At 43.3% G+C, this 18,664-nt stretch overlaps 2 protein-coding genes across 13 annotated transcripts in view; one reads left to right on the forward strand and one right to left on the reverse strand.

Moving 5' to 3' along the window:
• The window catches only part of sdccag8 (SHH signaling and ciliogenesis regulator sdccag8), a 55,843-nt gene extending 52,788 nt beyond the window's left edge, over positions 1–3,055 (reverse strand). The window contains exons 1-2 of the mRNA XM_020460921.2: positions 2,697–3,055; positions 2,250–2,396 (exon numbers count right to left, since the gene is read on the reverse strand). Coding sequence (XP_020316510.1) covers positions 2,250–2,396; positions 2,697–2,763 — 214 coding nt within the window. The 5' untranslated portion in view covers positions 2,764–3,055. The remainder of the gene's footprint in view (positions 1–2,249; positions 2,397–2,696) is intronic.
• Positions 3,056–3,282: 227 nt separating this feature from the next.
• cep170aa (centrosomal protein 170Aa) overlaps positions 3,283–18,664 on the forward strand; it is a 70,446-nt gene continuing 55,064 nt past the window's right edge. For 4 of the 12 annotated variants that reach the window (XM_020460410.2, XM_020460409.2, XM_031805009.1 and 1 more), the window contains exons 1-2: positions 3,285–3,478; positions 16,592–16,751. In XM_020460410.2, the coding sequence (XP_020315999.2) occupies positions 16,647–16,751 (105 nt within the window). In that variant the 5' untranslated portion in view covers positions 3,285–3,478; positions 16,592–16,646. Of the gene's footprint in view, positions 3,479–16,591; positions 16,752–18,664 lie in introns of all 12 variants that reach the window. The other 8 variants (XM_031805008.1, XM_020460412.2, XM_031805012.1 and 5 more) reach the window with 4 other exon arrangements.

The following is an 18,664-nucleotide window of genomic DNA, read 5'->3' on the forward strand; positions in this document are numbered from 1 at the left end:
GACTTTTTCCACATTTTGTTACATTACAGCCTTATTCTAAAATTGATTCAATATATATATTTTCTAATAAATCTACACACACACACACACACACACAATAACCCATAATGACAAAGAGAAAATATATTAAGACATTTTTGCAAATGTATAAAAACATACCTTAATTATTTATATAATTATTCAGACCCTTTGCTATGAGACTCAAAAATGAAATCAGGTGCATCCTGTTTCCATTGATCATCCTTGAGATGTTTCTACAACTTCTTCGGAGTCCACCTGTGGTAAATTCAATTGGTTGGACATGATTTGGAAAAGAACATGTTTACAGTTTATGTCAGAGCAAAAACCAAGCAATGAGGTTGAAGGAATTGGCCGTGGAGCTCCAAGGCAGGATTGTGTCGAGGCACAGATCTGGAGAAGGGTAACAAAACATTTCTGCAGCATTGAAGGTCCCCAGGAACACAGTGGCCTCCATCATTCTTAAATGGAAGAAATTTAGAACCACCAAGACTCTTCCTAGAGCTGGCCGACCGGGCAAACTGAGCAATAGGGGGAGAAAAGCCTTGGTCAGGGTGGTGACGAAGAACCTGATGGTCACTGACAGAGCTCCAAATTTGTTCTGTGGAGATGGGAGAACCTTCCAGAAGGACAACCATCTCTGCAGTTCTCCACCAATCAGGACTTTATGGTAGAGTGGCCAGACGGAAGACACTCAGTAAAAGGCACCTAAAGGACTCTCAGACCATGAGAAACAAGATTCTTTGGTCTGATGAAACCAAGATTGAACTCTTTGGCCTGAATGCCTAGCATCTCATAACCTGGTGGCATCCCTACGGTGAAGCATGGTGGTGGAAGCATCATGCTGTGGGGATGTTTTTCAGCGGCAGGAAGACTAGTCAGGATCGAGGGAAAGATCAACGGAGCAAAGTACAGAGAGATCCTCGATGAAAACCTGCTCCAGAGCGCTCAGGACCTCAGACTGGGGTGAAGGTCCATCTTCAAACAGGACAATGACCCTAAGCAGACAGCCAAGACAACACAGGAGTGGCTTCGGGATGAGTCTCTGAATGTACTTGAGTGGCCCAGCTAGAGCCCAGACTTGAACCCGATTGAACATCTCTGGAGAGACCAGAAAATAGATGTGCAGTGACGCTCCCCAACCAACCTGACAGAGCTTGAGAGGATCTGCAGAGAAGAATGTGACAAACTCCCCAAATACAGGTGTGCCAAGTATGTAGCATCATACCCAAGAAGACGTCATGCTGTATTTGCTGCCAAAAGGTGCTTCAACAAAGTACTGACTAAAGGGCCTGAATACTTATGTAAATGTGATGTTTTTTCATTATTATAAATTTGCACAAATTTCCAAATACCTGTTTTTACTATGTCATTAAGGGGTATTGAGTGTAGATTGAGGGGGGAAAAAACAATTGAATCCATTTTAGAATAAAGTTGTAATGTAACAAAATGTGGAAAGTCAAAGGGTCTGAATACTTTCCGAATGCACTGTAAATGTCAGTGTACATTTGCAAGTAGCTCTACATAAACCAGAGAACTCAGGGAGATATTAAAACCATGTTTTGTATCGAGTGAGAAATGCCTCTTGCAAGTTGTTTTGAAGTTGTTTTGGTCGTACTGTGTGTCACGCTGTCATCTACTTCACGCGGCCGCATAGAAATTACTAATCCTGAAAATATGCTGGGAAACGCTAGATGTGTGGCAGCTAACATGGTGAGGAACCTCCTTGCGCAGTACAAGACATTGATTTAATATATTTCTGAGTTCTCCTTTTTTGGGGGGGGGGGGGGGGGCAACAGCAAACGGACAGACATTTATAAGAAACCCTTTTCCCCAAATCGAGAACGAAGACGGTATCACCAAGAGCAGGTTAGTTTCAACATCTATGGCTGTGTTTTATATAAACTAATCTGTAACTCCCAGTATTGGAAACATTGTTATCACACAACTGGCGTACAATTTATAGCTACTCCAACTCCAGTCCTGGACAGCAGCTAGTGGGGAGCAGGTTTCTGCTACAGCCCGTCTCTTATACGCCAAAGTATTCAACTAACCATAGTCCTGAGACTGGAGTATGAGAGTCCTCAATCTGGACTATAATTAGTCAAAATCAGGTGTGTTACTGCAGGGCTGGAATGAAAGCCTTCACACCCAGTAGCTTTCCAGGACTGGATTTGGAAAACCCTGGTCTATGGGACCCAAGTGATGACATTGATGACAGGCTCAAGTACCAGCTTCACTCTGTTGCCTTTGGTTCCACGAGTCCTCTCCAGTCGTGCTGTCTGTGTCTCCAGCCCTGCCTGGTTCCATGCCCTCTGCATCTGAGCTGGGCTCTTCCAATGCACTGCTGAGCTGCTGGATGCTGCGGTTTGCTCTCTCTGGGGGTCAAATAATCACGTTGAAAGGTTTACTGTGTAACAGATATGACTGTATTTGTAAGGCTGAATAACAAACTAATGACAACGTATCTCTCTTTTGAGAAGAGACAGACTAGAGAGTAAACGTGGGGATGTTGTCTTGATTATTTAGCCAGGTCTTGTCCGGAACACTTGAAGTAGGTATATGGCTAATGTTAACTACAAAATAGAACAAAATACCAGCTAGCTAGTTATTGTGCATAATTGTCTGGCTAAACTCAACCCTTATCTTAAGCTAGCTAACTAGCCTAATGTCGTTACCTCTGAGTTTCTTTTGATATGCTCCCAACTCTTCTTCCTCCTCATCAGAATCCAACAGTGGCTTCATGGATAACTTGTGGACGTATGTGTGTGTGTTCTTGATGTAGCTAGCTAGCTTCACATTTAAAAAAATATCACACCAAAAACGTTGCTATCGTGTACATAACAAAAGAGACCACATAGATGTATATGTAGCTATGCCTAGTTTCACCTCAGATGGCAACCGTTGAAATGAGCAGCTTTACAAATACTTCCGTAAACCAAGCAATGAGCATTGGGACTTGTCGTTTCATTCTGGACGCGATGTCCAACTTTTGAATTGCACAGTTGAAAATAAAAACTGTAGCCACAAGATCGCGTTGGTAGGCCTATCAGATCGGTATGATCGCGAGATCAGCCTTCGTAATCACCTAAAGTTGCTTTTATTCGGCCAAAACAATGCACACTAATACATGTTAAGCGAATTTATTTGCAGAATTTCACAAAATTGTAGTACATATTTGGTTTTAATCGTTGCATTTATTTTATCCCATCCCCATTCGACCGCACATTTGCCAATCAATCTGGAAGAACACGCCCACTGGGTCGAGCTGGAACTGCAGACGCTGGCGTGGAGGATGTAGGCAACTCTCCGCTATTTGTAGTGGAATAGCGTTATTGCAGCGCAATTGAGGGAAGACTAAAGCGCATAAGGACAGGGCTGGGCACCGACATCAGCGTACAATTCCATTGGATATAGCAAGCCTCCATAACAGCCAGCCGAAAAGAGCAGCAAAGAAAGGGTAAGAGAAATGCATGATAATAAAACGTTTTCCACAGCTGTGTGATTGTCTTGGGGAGAATGTTTTTATTACAACCAAATCTTCCAAGTAAACCAACTGTACAAATGAATACATAAATGCAGTTTCTGTTTTTACTTTCTGTCAATGTAACTAGAAGATTTGGAACCATGATAAAATAGGCTACAACGTTTTAATTCCAGGGCATATTGGTAAATTATGAAATAATAGATGAAAGTAAGGCCTAAATGATAAATCTCATAATTCACAATGGCCAATGCAGAATGATTACCGTAGCCCATAAAGTCTGATGTCTTATTGGTTAACGATATATAGAGTGAGAGAAAGAGTAGTGAGACTGGCTTGGCTAGTGGCAGTGTATTGTAATGCTGCATGCATGACTACTTCTCCAGCCTTTGTGGGCTTTGCTACATTGTTGCAAATATTCCTTGTATCCGAGAAGCAATAAAGATAACGCTGTACTGTAGCTACAGTAGCGTTTGATTATTTGCTACATTTTCTTTAGTTGATACAATTTTGATAGTCTAATGCTCGCCTTTAGCTTTAGCCAACCAGGCTATGCTCAGGCTAGGCAGCGCTGGACCGGTCAGGATGTCCAGTTGTTCCCCGTTAATCAGTGGAGGCTACGGGCTTTCATCCGATTAGTTCCTCTATTTGTAATGTTTGGAGGGTTTTTTATGCGAAAAGCTATGCCTTTCGTTTTGGTTTAGCTGTTTTTTCTTTCCCGAAGATGTACCCCTTACCCGAAGATGGGGGGCTTTGTTGTGAAGCCAGACAGCTGGCCTGGTTTGCATCCGCTCTCTTTGTGTAATGTGCAGATTTTTTCACAACACAAGACTTTAATTTTAAAAAGTGCTGCCAGTACATCTGAATAATTTGATATGTTTGGTTTAATTGGGAATGCAGAGGCCTCTCCGTAGGGAGGTAATTAATGCTCGAATCTCTCAAGATGTCACCTAATGTCAAACTCCCATTAATTAATTAGAGCGGTGTTTTGCTTAGAGCTCTCTTTTTTTAATCAGAAAAGCTCGATATTCTGCTTTTTCCTTATGCTCATTAAAAGTTATAAACGAATGTGAATCAGGCATGCGGTGGTCAGTGCAATCATAAGTCTTTATTAAATATTTATAGTCAGGCAATTTTGCTTATAATAGCTAGAACATTAAACCTATGTATGTACATTAAACAGCCTTTTGTCTGTGTGAAAACAGACTGGTATTCTTTGAGAGCGGGCCAGTGTACTACATTGACCGTTTTCTTTTGGATAGTTGTCTCCTCCTCCTGCAGGAATTCAAGTTTTGGACCTGTGCCACTGATAATGATAGCCAGCACTCCTCCAACTGTAACCACTGGCTGTAGGCAGCTGCTTATTGGGAAGTATGTCACAGTCATTGTATGACTGGACAGGCAGCACACAGAACTAGCCTACGCCTAAGTACTGACACATTTTATGATGCTGTAGTTAGAATACTTCAAATATAGTTCTGCATCAATTATACAGTATACTTGTACCTTATTATCAAGGTCATAATGTCACCCATTAAGCTATTTTTTTTGTCTAGTCTCAATGACCTCCTGGTACCAACAAGGTTTATGGAGGCAGGGTGTTTCCTTTTAATAATAACCTTTCTGTTTGTTTGAAGACTTTGTTGTACTGCCCTGCCATTGTATCCCAACAGCCACTGGGAAGCTTGGGAAATGTGTTCACTTTACAATGGCATTTTGTATATTGTTCATCATGAGACCCTGCCTCCTTCACTCTAATACAGAGACTGCCAGGAGGCCAGTTCCCTTTTCAGTGTTGTTATAATACTGTTATTATACACACATATAGAACTGAAGCTTCTACCAGGCTGTTTTACTAGAGGTTTATGGTTTAATGGCCTGAAAGAATAATGGCCTCTTTTGTTTTCAAGGAGAGTGATCATTTTTTTCATACCATAGGTAGACAACTTTTCATCTATTTCATCAGCCAGTCCCATGTTATAAAAGAACATTGGTGTGTCAACTTTTTCAACATGTAGAATATGTGTCTCAAACCACATTTAATCTTCTTCACATCTGTTTTGGAGTGTGACCAGTAGTTTATATTTGTTCAATTGACTCCTATTATCTTTTCCCAGTATGGATGATATTTTTCCAAGGGCCAGTCTCTGTTTCTGTGTGTGAGAGACATGGCTATTTTTATCGTGATGTGAAAATAGGAAGGTTATCTCTGGATAATATTAGAGGTGGTGTCATAGTCAACATGGCATAGCCAGTGCTAATGTCACTATTAAGGCCAGAGGTAGAGCCAATGTTTAAGCCTCACAGGCTATGGTCAGTGTATTTACTAAACCAGACATATGCTTTACTTGCTCTATAATCTGTATGTTTTCTATAATCTGCTTTTCTAAAATAAAACATACTTTTATTTATGTGTCTGGAGAAATGTTGCCTCCTTTCCCTGCTACTACCCTGAATGGAACAAATCCTAACTGGTGCATGACTGTAACCAATGCATTCAGTGTCCTGTCTCATCTACATATTGATCAAATAAATTCTTGATGTCCAAATTTATCCTTGCCTGGCACAAGCCAGTAGGGTCACCATTAGTGCAGGGTCCCCATATCCATAGAGAATGTTATGCTTAAATCCAGCATGACAATGTTGCATGTGTACTACATCACCTGTGACCTATATCAATATATCTTAAAATAATAATTGTAATAATAAAAATTCTAATATAATATATAGCTTATTATAAACTGGATGGTTCGAGCCCTGAATGCTGATTGGACGACAGACGTGGTATATCATACCACAGGTATGACAAAACATTTATTTTTACTTCTCTAATTACGTTGGTAACCAGTTTATAAGTCAATAAGGTACCTCGGGGGTTTGTGGTATATGGCCAATATACCACGGCTAAGGGCTGTATCCAGGCTAAGGGCTGTATCCTAAGAATAGCCCTTAGCTGTGGTATATTGGCCATATACCACACCCCCTTGTGCCTTATTGCTTAAATATATAGCTTGAGGCCGTATGTTATGTTAAACAGTTGAATTAGGGATTTCTATGAAAATCTATCAATGACTGTAAAAGGACAATGAGCATCTATTGTTTGATGTTGAATGAATGCAAATGGTTTCCCAAACGGGATTCACTTGAATATATGTTTTCATGGCTATTTGTAATGTAAACAATTAAGCCATGCTGTACCTAAAACATGTACTGTAAGATATTTTAGTATCAGTAGTACTACTGGCATCAGCTACAGTCTATACAGTGAAGCCCATCTGAGTAAAAAACATATGACCAGCATTGGGTGGCAAGTAACCTAGTGGTTGAGAGCGTTGGGCCAGTAACCGAAAGGTCGCTGGTGTGAATCCCTGAGCCGACTAGGTGAAAAATCTGTCGGTGCCTTTGAGCAAGACACTTAACCCTAGTTGCTCTGGATAAATGTGTCTGCTAAATGTAAATGTATTTACATATGTAGGTCCTATAGATCCTTATGTGCATTACTTCTTAACTTTGGCTTTACATACTGATCACAATCAGACATGATGTGGGATTTTTGCAGGGTTTTCGTTTTTCAAACCAACTGCTCATGTGGTAAATGTGCTGACTATGTTTCCGGACCTTATGGTATTTTTGTAGCACCTCCAAAAATATTTGACCCCTTTTTCTCCCCAATTGGTAGTTACAGTCTTGTCCCATCGCTGCAACTCCCATACGGACTCGGAAGAGGCGAAGGTCGAGAGCCATGCGTCCTCCAAAACACGACACTGCCAAGCTACACTGCTCGCTTAACCAGGAAGTCAGCCGCACCAATGTGTCGGAGGAAACACAGTACAACTGGCCAGCGTGCATGTGCCCGGCACCTGCCACAAGGAGTTGCTAGAGTGTGATGGGACAAGGACATCCCTGGCGGCCAGACCCTCCCCTAACCCAGATGACGCTGGGCCAATGGGTCTCCCAGTCTCGGCCGGCTGTGACACAGCTTGGGATCAAACCCAGGTCTGTAGTGACACCTCTAGCACTGCGATGTAGTGCCTTAGACTGCTGCACCACTCAGGAAGCCCCTCTATGCATTTTTAACAAACCAATTTACCAAGCCTCAGAGATAACTTGCCCCAGTTGTGCTAAATTAAGGAAAGCCATTCATGATTTACAACAAAATACAGTATGCTGATATTTTTGTTGTATAGTTTCTGCTATCAGTACTTATTATTGGTTATGTGCAGCCAAGGTAATAGACCAATGTCTGAATGGCAAATGCATTTGTCCCCTTGAATGTTCTTGGTCTGTCAGACTGACAAGGGCAGAGAACAATGCTCGTCACTTAACCTTCACCCAGAATGGCCTCATGTTCACATTAGGAATAGGAACTGCTAGTAAGAGCTAACTATTGAGTCGTTACAATAACCATGACCTAATTCACACTGTGGGTGATTAAACTAGAGAGCAGTAGTTAAATCACTATTTTAGATTAGATTAACGTTGTATGTTTTAAGCCTAGTAAGAAAGAGAGTTTCCCAGACTGCTACCCAGACTGAGGCACACGACTACATGTAGAGAGGCTTTCCATCAACATAATCTGTCTGCTCTGTTGGTTTCAAGCATCCCTCAGTGGAGTTTACCATGTCAAACAAGGTTCATCACTAAAACTATGACAAAGCTTGACACAAGAGACCACAACTACGACCTATTCAAGAGTTTAAAGGGTCTTCCAACCTCCACTTACAAGATAATGTTTTGTAGGGCTATGGGCTATTTGAGTTTATTTAGTCAAACATAGTTGGTCTGTAGCCATTCTCCCTATATGTTTTTCTGTCCCCATAGCACCCAGCAATATGATTCAATAACAGAGGGAGACTGTTAGCTATTGTTAAACTTTGCAGTCAGCCCAGATAACCATCTCACCTAGACAACCATCTCCCCTAGACAACCATCTCACCTAGACAACCATCTCCCCTAGACAACCATCTCCCCTAGACAACCATCTCCCCTAGACAACCATCTCACCTAGACAACCATCTCCCCTAGACAACCATCTCCCCTAGACAACCATCTCACCTAGACAACCATCTCACCTAGACAACCATCTCACCTAGACAACCATCTCCCCTAGACAACCATCTCACCTAGACAACCATCTCCCCTAGACAACCATCTCACCTAGACAACCATCTCACCTAGACAACCATCTCCCCTAGACAACCATCTCCCCTAGACAACCATCTCCCCTAGACAACCATCTCACCTAGACAACCATCTCACCTAGACAACCATCTCCCCTAGACAACCATCTCCCCCAGACAACCATCTCCCCTAGACAACCATCTCACCTAGACAACCATCTCCCCCAGACAACCATCTCCCCCAGACAACCATCTCCCCTAGACCACCATCTCCCCTAGACAACCATTTCCCCTAGACAACCATCTCCCCTAGACAACCATCTCACCTAGACAACCATCTCACCTAGACAACCATCTCCCCTAGACAACCATCTCCCCTAGACAACCATCTCCCCTAGACAACCATCTCACCTAGACAACCATCTCACCTAGACAACCATCTCCCCTAGACAACCATCTCACCTAGACAACCATCTCCCCTAGACAACCATCTCACCTAGACAACCATCTCACCTAGACAACCATCTCCCCTAGACAACCATCTCCCCTAGACAACCATCTCACCTAGACAACCATCTCCCCTAGACAACCATCTCCCCTAGACAACCATCTCACCTAGACAACCATCTCACCTAGACAACCATCTCCCCTAGACAACCATCTCCCCTAGACAACCATCTCCCCTAGACAACCATCTCCCCTAGACAACCATCTCCCCTAGACAACCATCTCCCCTAGACAACCATCTCCCCTAGACAACCATCTCCCCTAGACAACCATCTCCCCTAGACAACCATCTCCCCTAGACAACCATCTCCCCTAGACAGCCATCTCCCCTAGACAACCATCTCACCTAGACAACCATCTCACCTAGACAACCATCTCACCTAGACAACCATCTCCCCTAGACAACCATCTCCCCTAGACAACCATCTCCCCTAGACAACCATCTCCCCTAGACAACCATCTCCCCTAGACAACCATCTCCCCTAGACAACCATCTCCCCTAGACAACCATCTCACCTAGACAACCATCTCCCCTAGACAACCATCTCACCTAGACAACCATCTCACCTAGACAACCATCTCAGTGCTGAGTCCTTGAAGATAATTATTTTGATCACCAAATTATTCTGTCACCAAATAATTATTATCAAATTAATGAATATAGATAACAATGTTATTATCGATCCATAGACCAACTGATATCATATAAGGATATGCAGATTACTAAATTATGTCAATACAAATACTAGCCTATTCTATTTGAGCAATTAGCATAGTGGCGCATTGTGGTTAGGTAAATGAGTGACACATCAATATCTTTTTCATTGATGTGCACAGGAAAAGTAGGCCATTCTGGTACAAACGTCAAAGTAAATTGTCTTCATACAGATTGACAGTCAGCATGAAACTGCAACACTCCCCTGGGAATAAGTCATTGAACCCTCAATGTATGCCCAGCACATAAGTTTTAAGTTTTCCTATTGCATAGTCAAATTTCCCACCAACTGACCAGATAGTGTCTGCGATAGCTGTTAAAATTGTAATCAGGTCTAATACTAGCAAGGGATGTTGTCTGAGGCCATGACGCCTTCAAGCCTTCCCTGACGAAAGCCTATTTCTGGAGGAATGGATACACAAGATCAATCGATTGTATATCAAATGTTGCCTCCTAGTGATGAGTAACTACTCCTATACCAAAAACGTAAGATATTTAGATGGGAGCGCTATGCAGACTAGCTGTAAGTCATTTAAAGAAAGAATCCTTGTGTCTGACCGCTCCTTTTGTGTAGGGTTAGATGTATAAACCTATGTAAACTCTCCTTCCAGACTCATATCAAACATCTCCAATCGAAAATCAAATCAAGAGTCGGCTTTCCATTCCGCAACAAAGCCTCCTTTACTCACGCCGCCAAACTTACCCTAGTAAAACTGACTATCCTACCGATCCTTGACTTCGGCAATGTCATCTACAAAATTGCTTCCAACACTCTACTCAGCAAACTGGATGCAGTTTATCACAGTGCCATCTGTTTTGTCACTAAAGCAACTTATACCACCCACCACTGCGACTTGTATGCTCTAGTCGCCTGGCCCTCGCTGCATATTCGTCGCCAGACCCACTGGCTCCAGGTCATCTACAAGTCCATGCTAGGTAAAGCTCCGCCTTATCTCAGTTCACTGGTCACGATGGCAACACCCATCCGTAGCACGCGCTCCAGCAGGTGTATCTCACTGATCATCCCTAAAGCCAACACCTAATTTGGCCGCCTTTCGTTCCAGTCACAGGCAGCAGAGAATTGCAAAAATCGCTGAAGTTGGAGACTTTTATCTCCCTCACCAACTTCAAACATCTGCTATCTGAGCAGCTAACCGATCGCTGCAGCTGTACATAGTCTATCGGTAAATAACCCACCCATTTTTACCTACCTCATCCCCATACTGTTTTTATTTATTTACTTTTCTGCTCTTTTGCACACCAATATCTCTACCTGTACATGACCATCTGATCATTTATCACTCCAGTGTTAATCTGCAAAATTGTAATTATTCGCCTACCTCCTCATGCCTTTTGCACACAATGTATATAGACTCCCCTTTTTTTCTACTGTGTTATTGACTTGTTAATTGTTTACTCCATGTGTAACTCTGTGTTGTCTGTTCACACTGCTATGCTTTATCTTGGCCAGGTCGCAGTTGCAAATGAGAACTTGTTCTCAACTAGCCTACCTGGTTAAATAAAGGTGAAATAAAAAATAAATAAAATAAAAATGTCTGCTGGGCCTGGTCCGATCTGTCTGGCTGTAAATAATAGTGCAGTCATCTGGGACCAGAATACTACTGTCTTATCCTGGGTGATACAGACCTTTTTGTTGTTTATTGCCCTGGGCTGTTGTCTTGCCTCCCTATGCTTTCTGACTGTCTGGATGCAGCCATGTATCAAAGTAATGGGCTCTCATTAGCTTTGGGCCATTGCCTGCTGAAGCAAAGAAGAAGATCAGACAAGCGTACTGTAATATGCCATTTACTTTATGAGGTTTTACAGCAAACAATCTAGTTCATTTAGTGCAAGTTGACAGTAGGCCACATTTTACATCACAGCCCAACCCTTTGCTGAAACACTTGCCTCTACATCTTGAAAATAATGTGGGAGTGCTTGCACAGATTGCCTATGTGTAGGTGCATTTGTGCAGCTGTGTGTTTAGTTGCAGTTTTGGTTGCAGTTTGCTGTGATAGGTGGGCTGAATCAGTAGCTCTGGCCTATGTTGGGATAAGGAGGCAGAGGGATAGGCACTTACACAGCTGTTGCATCATCTGGTCATGGCGCTACGTGGAGGATCCATGGTCACAGGAGGGAAACACATTAGAGACAGCCGGAAGGGAACGCCCCGTTCATCTCTGTCACTTCCTTACAGAGGGAGCCTGGGATCTGATTGGCTTAGAGAGGAGGGAAGGATTTTGAATGGCTGGAATGAGAGCACCATATTAGTCATACTATTCAGTATGTTGTATTTAGACTAAGTAATGCTAAAGCTTAGAAGGGATTAGTCAAAGAGCTGATTATGCTAGATTCGCTTTAGCTTTCTCTCAAATTATTATTTTTCTCCTTTAACAGCTAATAATACACATTGTGAAATCTCATGAGAGTAACTGGCTCAGTGGAAAAGAGGCTTGTGTTGCCTTCAAGAAGCTACTGTGTCACGTTCTGACCTTTATTTCCTTTGTTTTGTCTTTATTTAGTATGGTCAGGGCGTGAGTTGGGGTGGGCAGTCTGTTTGTTTTTCTATGTTTGGTTTCTGTTTCGGCCTCGGTTAGTTGTCTCTGATTGAGAATCATACTTAGGTAGCCTGGATTTCACTGTTGGGTTGTGGGTGTTTGTTTCCGTGTGAGTGTTTGTCACCACACGGTACTGTTTCGGTTTCGTTCCTGTTCACATTTATTGTTTTGTATTTCATAGTGTTCAGTTTATTTATTAAAGTAATCATCATGAACACTTACCACGCTGCATCTTGTTCCGATCCTTACTCCTCTTCAGACGAAGAGGAGATCTGCCGTTACATACTGTTACTGTATGAGAATCTGTTTAAAACACAAAGCAGTTTTTCAAATCACACACGCAGTGTAACAATCTAACTTCCTGTCCAAGTGAATTCAAAGATGAGTGCAGGCCATCTTCAGGAAGCATTGAGCTAACTTCCTGCTTTGCATGCCTTCACCTCCTCACAAAGCATGCACAGTCAGCTAAGAACAATCCAGCTCTTTGACCTAGTGGGGGTGGGGTAAAGGGTCTCTGCCCAGCCAAAACCATGATGTCATCCCTTAACCCACAACAAGGATGTTAGAGGATGTTAGGGGGTAGAGATGAGGATTTTGCAATAACTCATCTGTTTTGAAATGGCATGAACTTGTTTACCAATCCACAGTCCTCACAGGACATTACAAACAAGACAAACATATTGTACAGTATCAGTGCCATAAGTTCTGCACTGTAGAGGAGTACTCTGCCAGAGATCCACCTGGCTTGCAGGCCTGCCTCATGACTCAACCTTTGAAACATTCTCCCCCTCAGATCCAACCATTTGAAGCCAATAACAAATGAACATTGGCATGCATGCGGTGGCTTGTGGGTTGTAGGTTAGTCGTTTAGCAGGGATTGAGTCCTGTCAGAGCTACATGTGTGCTGCAGGAGAAATACAGACAGACAGACCTAACCCAGTATATTCCCCAGCTGGGAATATGAAGACTGTGAAGACTCTTTTATGTGGGATTAATTGAAGGCTTTTTCTTTACACTGGTTGGCCTGTACTGAGACTCCTGGCTGTGCTGTGCCACGTTACGTTCTCCATATCCCTGGATTCTGCAGCGGTTTCTCCTGGACTAATAACTCCACTGTGGCTAGGCCTCTGATTCCTCTGATATCCTGCTACAGTCGTTCTATTCATGTACAGAAAATGCTCTTCCTTCATTCTTAATTGCAATTATTTTGTGATTTGAATCTTCTTTTTTTACCAAATAACTTTGAACATTGAAACATACTCTAACAAGGATATACCTTTTATATGGTTTAAAGTTTTGTTTTATTTTTCGTATGTACAGGATACACATGCTTACTTGGGCTGTTATGCAATAGATTTGGGGGGAAATTTCAGAAATTCATTCAAATGTTGTGAAATGGGAGACAACTGGCAAGCAGATGTGTGCACACAAATGTTCTACTTGATCCAAAGCCATGTGAAGGCCTCTTAATACAGAACAAAATGTTGAACGGCAGGTAATATTACAATAAAACACTTTCTTGTGCAGGATGTGCACCCAATAAGCTCTATGCCTTTGGTACAGAAATTCAAAACCCATCCCAGATAAAACCTAGAACACTATTTCATTCTGTGGAATAATCAGTGTGTCCAGGGGTTTGTCTGTGAAACATGATCAAATATTAATGCCACTCTTTCATGAACACACCACCAAATAACAATACAATTTCAGAGGTCATGGGAGAGGCGTCATATACACTAGTGTCTGTGAGAGGCAGGAGAGGGGAGGGAGAATAGTTTACAGCAGGGGTCCTCAACTGGCGACCCGTGGAAGATTTTATTTGGCCCTCCAAGTTTTCTTTAAAAAATTATATTGTTAGACATAAAACTCTAAAACACCAGCTATTACGCTCCAAGTGATTTTCATTTTGGAACTATGTTCCAAAGTATTACCACTCATAATAGAGAGATATACACTCAGTAGACAGTTTATTAGGTATGCCCATCTAGTACCGGGTCGGACCCCCCTTTGCCTCCAGAATAGCCTGAATTATTCTGGGCATAGAAACATTGCTCAATTGGTATCAAGGGACCTTACGTGTGTCAGGAAAACATTCCTCACTCCATTACACTACCGCCACCAGCCTGTACCATTGTCACCAGGCCGGATGGGGCCATGGACTCATGCTGCTTACGCCAAATCCTGACTCTGCCATCAGCATGGCACAACAGGAACCGGGATTTGTTGGTCCAGGCAATATTTTTTCCACTCGTCAATTGTCCAGTGTTGGTGACCGCCTGCCCACTGGAGCTTCTTCTTCTTGTTTTTATCTGACAGGAGTGGAACCCTGGTGTGGTCGTCTGCTTCAATAATAGCCCATCCGTGACAAGCACTGACGAGTTGTGCGTTCCGAGATGCCATTCTACACACCACTTTTGTACTGCGCCATTATTTGCCTATTTGTGGCCCACCTGTTAACTTGCACGATTCTTGCCATTCTCCTTCGACCTCTCATCAATGAGCTGTTTTTTGTTTATCGTTATTTGTTTATTGTCGCACCATTCTCGTAAACCCTAGACCCTGTCATGCGGGAAAGCCCCGAAGGCCGGCTGTTTTTGAGAAACTGGAACCGGCGCGCTTGGCACCGACGATCATACCACGCTCAAAGTCGCTTAGGTCACTTGTTCTGACCATTCTAGCGTTCAAACGATCAGTAACTGAATGCCTTGCTGCCTGTCTGTCTGATTAACATAACAAGCCACGGCTACGTGACTCACTGTATGTAGGCACAAGCAATTTTCGTTAACGGGCTGGTGTACCTATTACTGGTCACTGAGTGTATGTGATCGTATACAAATGTAGCCAAGGTTTTAAATTATTGTGTTTTGGTAAAATATTATATTTGTTTTGCCTTCTTGCGGTCAATTGGCAAATTACTTCTAATTATGTTCTAGCCCTATGACCATCCTCTCCATAAAAAATGGTCCTGTGGCTGAATCTAGTTGATGGTCCCTGGTTTACAGGCTAATCTGTACGCAGACATAATATAATCTGTTCTCATGTTCTGCAGACACTCTGACGTGGGAGAGGCACTCATAACTCAGACACAATATGTTCTCATAATTACACACCATTAATGTGTGCACAGGGGACTGAGGGATTGTGAGGGAGAAAGATCTACCAGTTTTAGCACCCAAGAACACAATACAATATTTGGCAGAGCAGGAGAACAGTGTCTCTTCTCCAAGTCCTTTTTTGTGTATGGCAACAAGCCATGTGTATCCAAAACATGAAGTGTGAAGAGAGACTGTCACGTTGTCACAGCCACTTGGCTCTTGTTTCAATGCCTTTGTTTATATGCATGCGTGCATGAAAAAAATCCTTTTGGTCTTGCTGCGCTCATTGTATTAGTCCTTTGTGCAGCATTGCCTCATTGCCTACCACAGTAAATGTGTGTGCAAGTCAAATCTTAAAGTTTGTTGAATAGGCATTTATTAAGTATACTTACTTAAGAGATCAGAGAAATAACAGTTTAGCTCCTTAATCTGTGTTTAATCTATCATCTGACGTTACTTAAAGGCTGCAAAATGGCACTGAGCTCTTCCAGTTTCTGGTGTCAGCATGCAACACTCTGTAGCCTCACATTTCTATTTAAACAAGCAGTTAAATGCAGCGTATTGGAGTAGGGAACTAACAGAGGTATGTAGGATACTTTTTCCATAGCCATGGTAAATTGAATGTGATTCACAGTGTTGTGACTTTTGTTATGGAGGAGCAGGTCTGTATGTCAGGCAGTTATGCAGCTTGATTATTTTCTCCAGCTCTGAGCAGTTGGAACTTGGAACTGCTCTGTCTGACCTCCTTTTTAGCCCAACAGAAGAAGAAGAAAAATATATATTTTAGGGTGGGTTGCTCATACTCAGCCAAGAATCTTACATCACTTCCTGTAGCATCTGGCAATGATCAGGGCCAGCCAGGGCAGACACAGCTAGGGAGGATGTAGCTTTCCCAGACTGTGCAAGCACCCGTTAACACACAGCTACTCCAAACCAGACAGCTACTCCAGATGCAAGAACATTTTCAAGAATAGCTGTTTTGTAAATACATTTAACTTCTTCTTTCTTAGTTCTTTCCTCAATCACTCTTTTTCCACCCCTCTGTCTCCCTTTCTCTTCCTCATCCACCTTTTCTTTCCTTCTCTCCCTCTCAGGATGACGTAGGGTTGGAGGTGGGAGTGAGTAGCATCGAGCCGTAGCAGAGCAGAGATGAGTCTCACATCATGGTTCCTGGTGAGCAGCGGGGGCACTCGCCACCGTCTGCCCCGGGAGATGATCTTTGTCGGCCGAGACGACTGCGAGCTCATGCTGCAGGTGAGCACAGCTCCAACAGCTAGAACATAAACGTGATTCAACACAACACAAGCCCAGTCACTGTACTCACACTGTTAGACATAGAGCATACCTGAATTAATGACTACTTGGGATTCACAGACTGTTTGCCGAAAGTATCATAGTCTTTTATTATTTTTCTCCGTTATATGCTAGCTCCCAGGAGTGATCTGACCATTTTGATAAACGTTGATACGTTGGGCGGGAGCTGTATCTAAGGAAACACCATGCAACATAATCAGACAATGGCAATATGATATATCCACAGGCAGCCTGGTTTAAATAGACAACTTCCTTTGTTTTTAGTGGAGCTGTTGGTGTTTCCAGAGGCTACGCCTGGCGCAGCTGAGCAGGCTGCTGCCGCTGTGAAAGTGATATGGCTGAGAGCACCTTCTTTATATCACACGCATGACCTCTAACCCCTGAGGATTAGGTCATGTGAACACAGCTAGTGACCCCTATGTTGCATGGTTTTAGGAGGAAGGGAATGCATCAAGCTCACTACCTTTTGGACAACCCTGTTGTTCAGTTTAAATGTGATATGTGCATTTTTATAATGCTATTTTACAAAGCTTGTATCTCCTGAGGATAATGTATCTGAGCTTTGCAGGTTTTGAGACGGGTAAAATATTTAATTTATGCATGAATGGCTGTGTCATTCTTAGTACTATTTCATCTAGGGTCTCATTTTACCACCCCATGGAGTACCAGCCCTGACATCTACGCAGGACTCAGCAGAGTACCAGGCTTGACATCTGAGCAGGGCTCAGCAGAGTACCAGGCCTGACATCTGAGCAGGGCTCAGCAGAGTACCAGGCCTGACATCTGAGCAGGACTCAGCAGAGTACCAGCCCTGACATCTACGCAGGACTCAGCAGAGTACCAGGCTTGACATCTGAGCAGGACTCAGCAGAGTACCAGGCTTGACATCTGAGCAGGACTCAGCAGAGTACCAGGCTTGACATCTGAGCAGGATTCAGCAGAGTACCAGGCTTGACATCTAAGCAGGACTCAGCAGAGTACCAGGCTTGACACCTGAGCAGGACTCAGCAGAGTACCAGGCTTGACATCTGAACAGGGCTCAGCAGAGTACCAGGCTTGACAATTGAGCAGGACTCAGCAGAGTACCAGGCTTGACACCTGAGCAGGACTCAGCAGAGTACCAGGCTTGACATCTGAGCAGGACTCAGCAGAGTACCAGGCTTGACACCTGAGCAGGACTCAGCAGAGTACCAGGCTTGACATCTGAGCAGGACTCAGCAGAGTACCAGGCTTGACACCTGAGCAGGACTCAGCAGAGTACCAGGCTTGACATCTCAGCAGGACTCAACAGGGTACCAGCCCTGACATCTACGCAGGACTCAGCAGGCTTGACATCTATGCAGGACTCAGCAGGGGTGTCTTCTAAGGAGAAGCCCACCCTGAAAACTCTCATAACCTGAATATTCACATGAAACCTGATTATATAACCTCTTATCCCCCTCTATTCTGCCTCTTTGGTTCTGTGTTGTTACATTGCCTCATGAGGTAATTCAGACAATTGGAGAATTGTGAGCCACTAACCTCATACAGACCTGCATTTGTTGTTATCACAGAAGTCAGGAGTAATAGTATAAAGACTGATAGTAACTGAATGGGCTTTGTTTAGGAGTACTCAGGGAGGGCATGCTGCATGGGAATGGTAGTCTACCTCACTCTAGGCTGTGTGTGTGTGTGTGTGTGTGTGTGTGTGTGTGTGTGTGTGTGTGTGTGTGTGTGTGTGTGTGTGTGTGTGTGTGTGTGTGTGTGTGTGTGTGTGTGCGTGCGTGCGTGCGTGCGTGCGTGCGTGCGTGCGTGCGTGCGTGCGTGTCCACGCATGAAAGTGTGCGAGAGAAAGTCCCAGACAGAGATATTTA

Source organism: Oncorhynchus kisutch, linkage group LG25, assembly GCF_002021735.2.
Source record: "Oncorhynchus kisutch isolate 150728-3 linkage group LG25, Okis_V2, whole genome shotgun sequence".
In the NCBI taxonomy this organism is placed as follows: domain Eukaryota; kingdom Metazoa; phylum Chordata; class Actinopteri; order Salmoniformes; family Salmonidae; genus Oncorhynchus; species Oncorhynchus kisutch.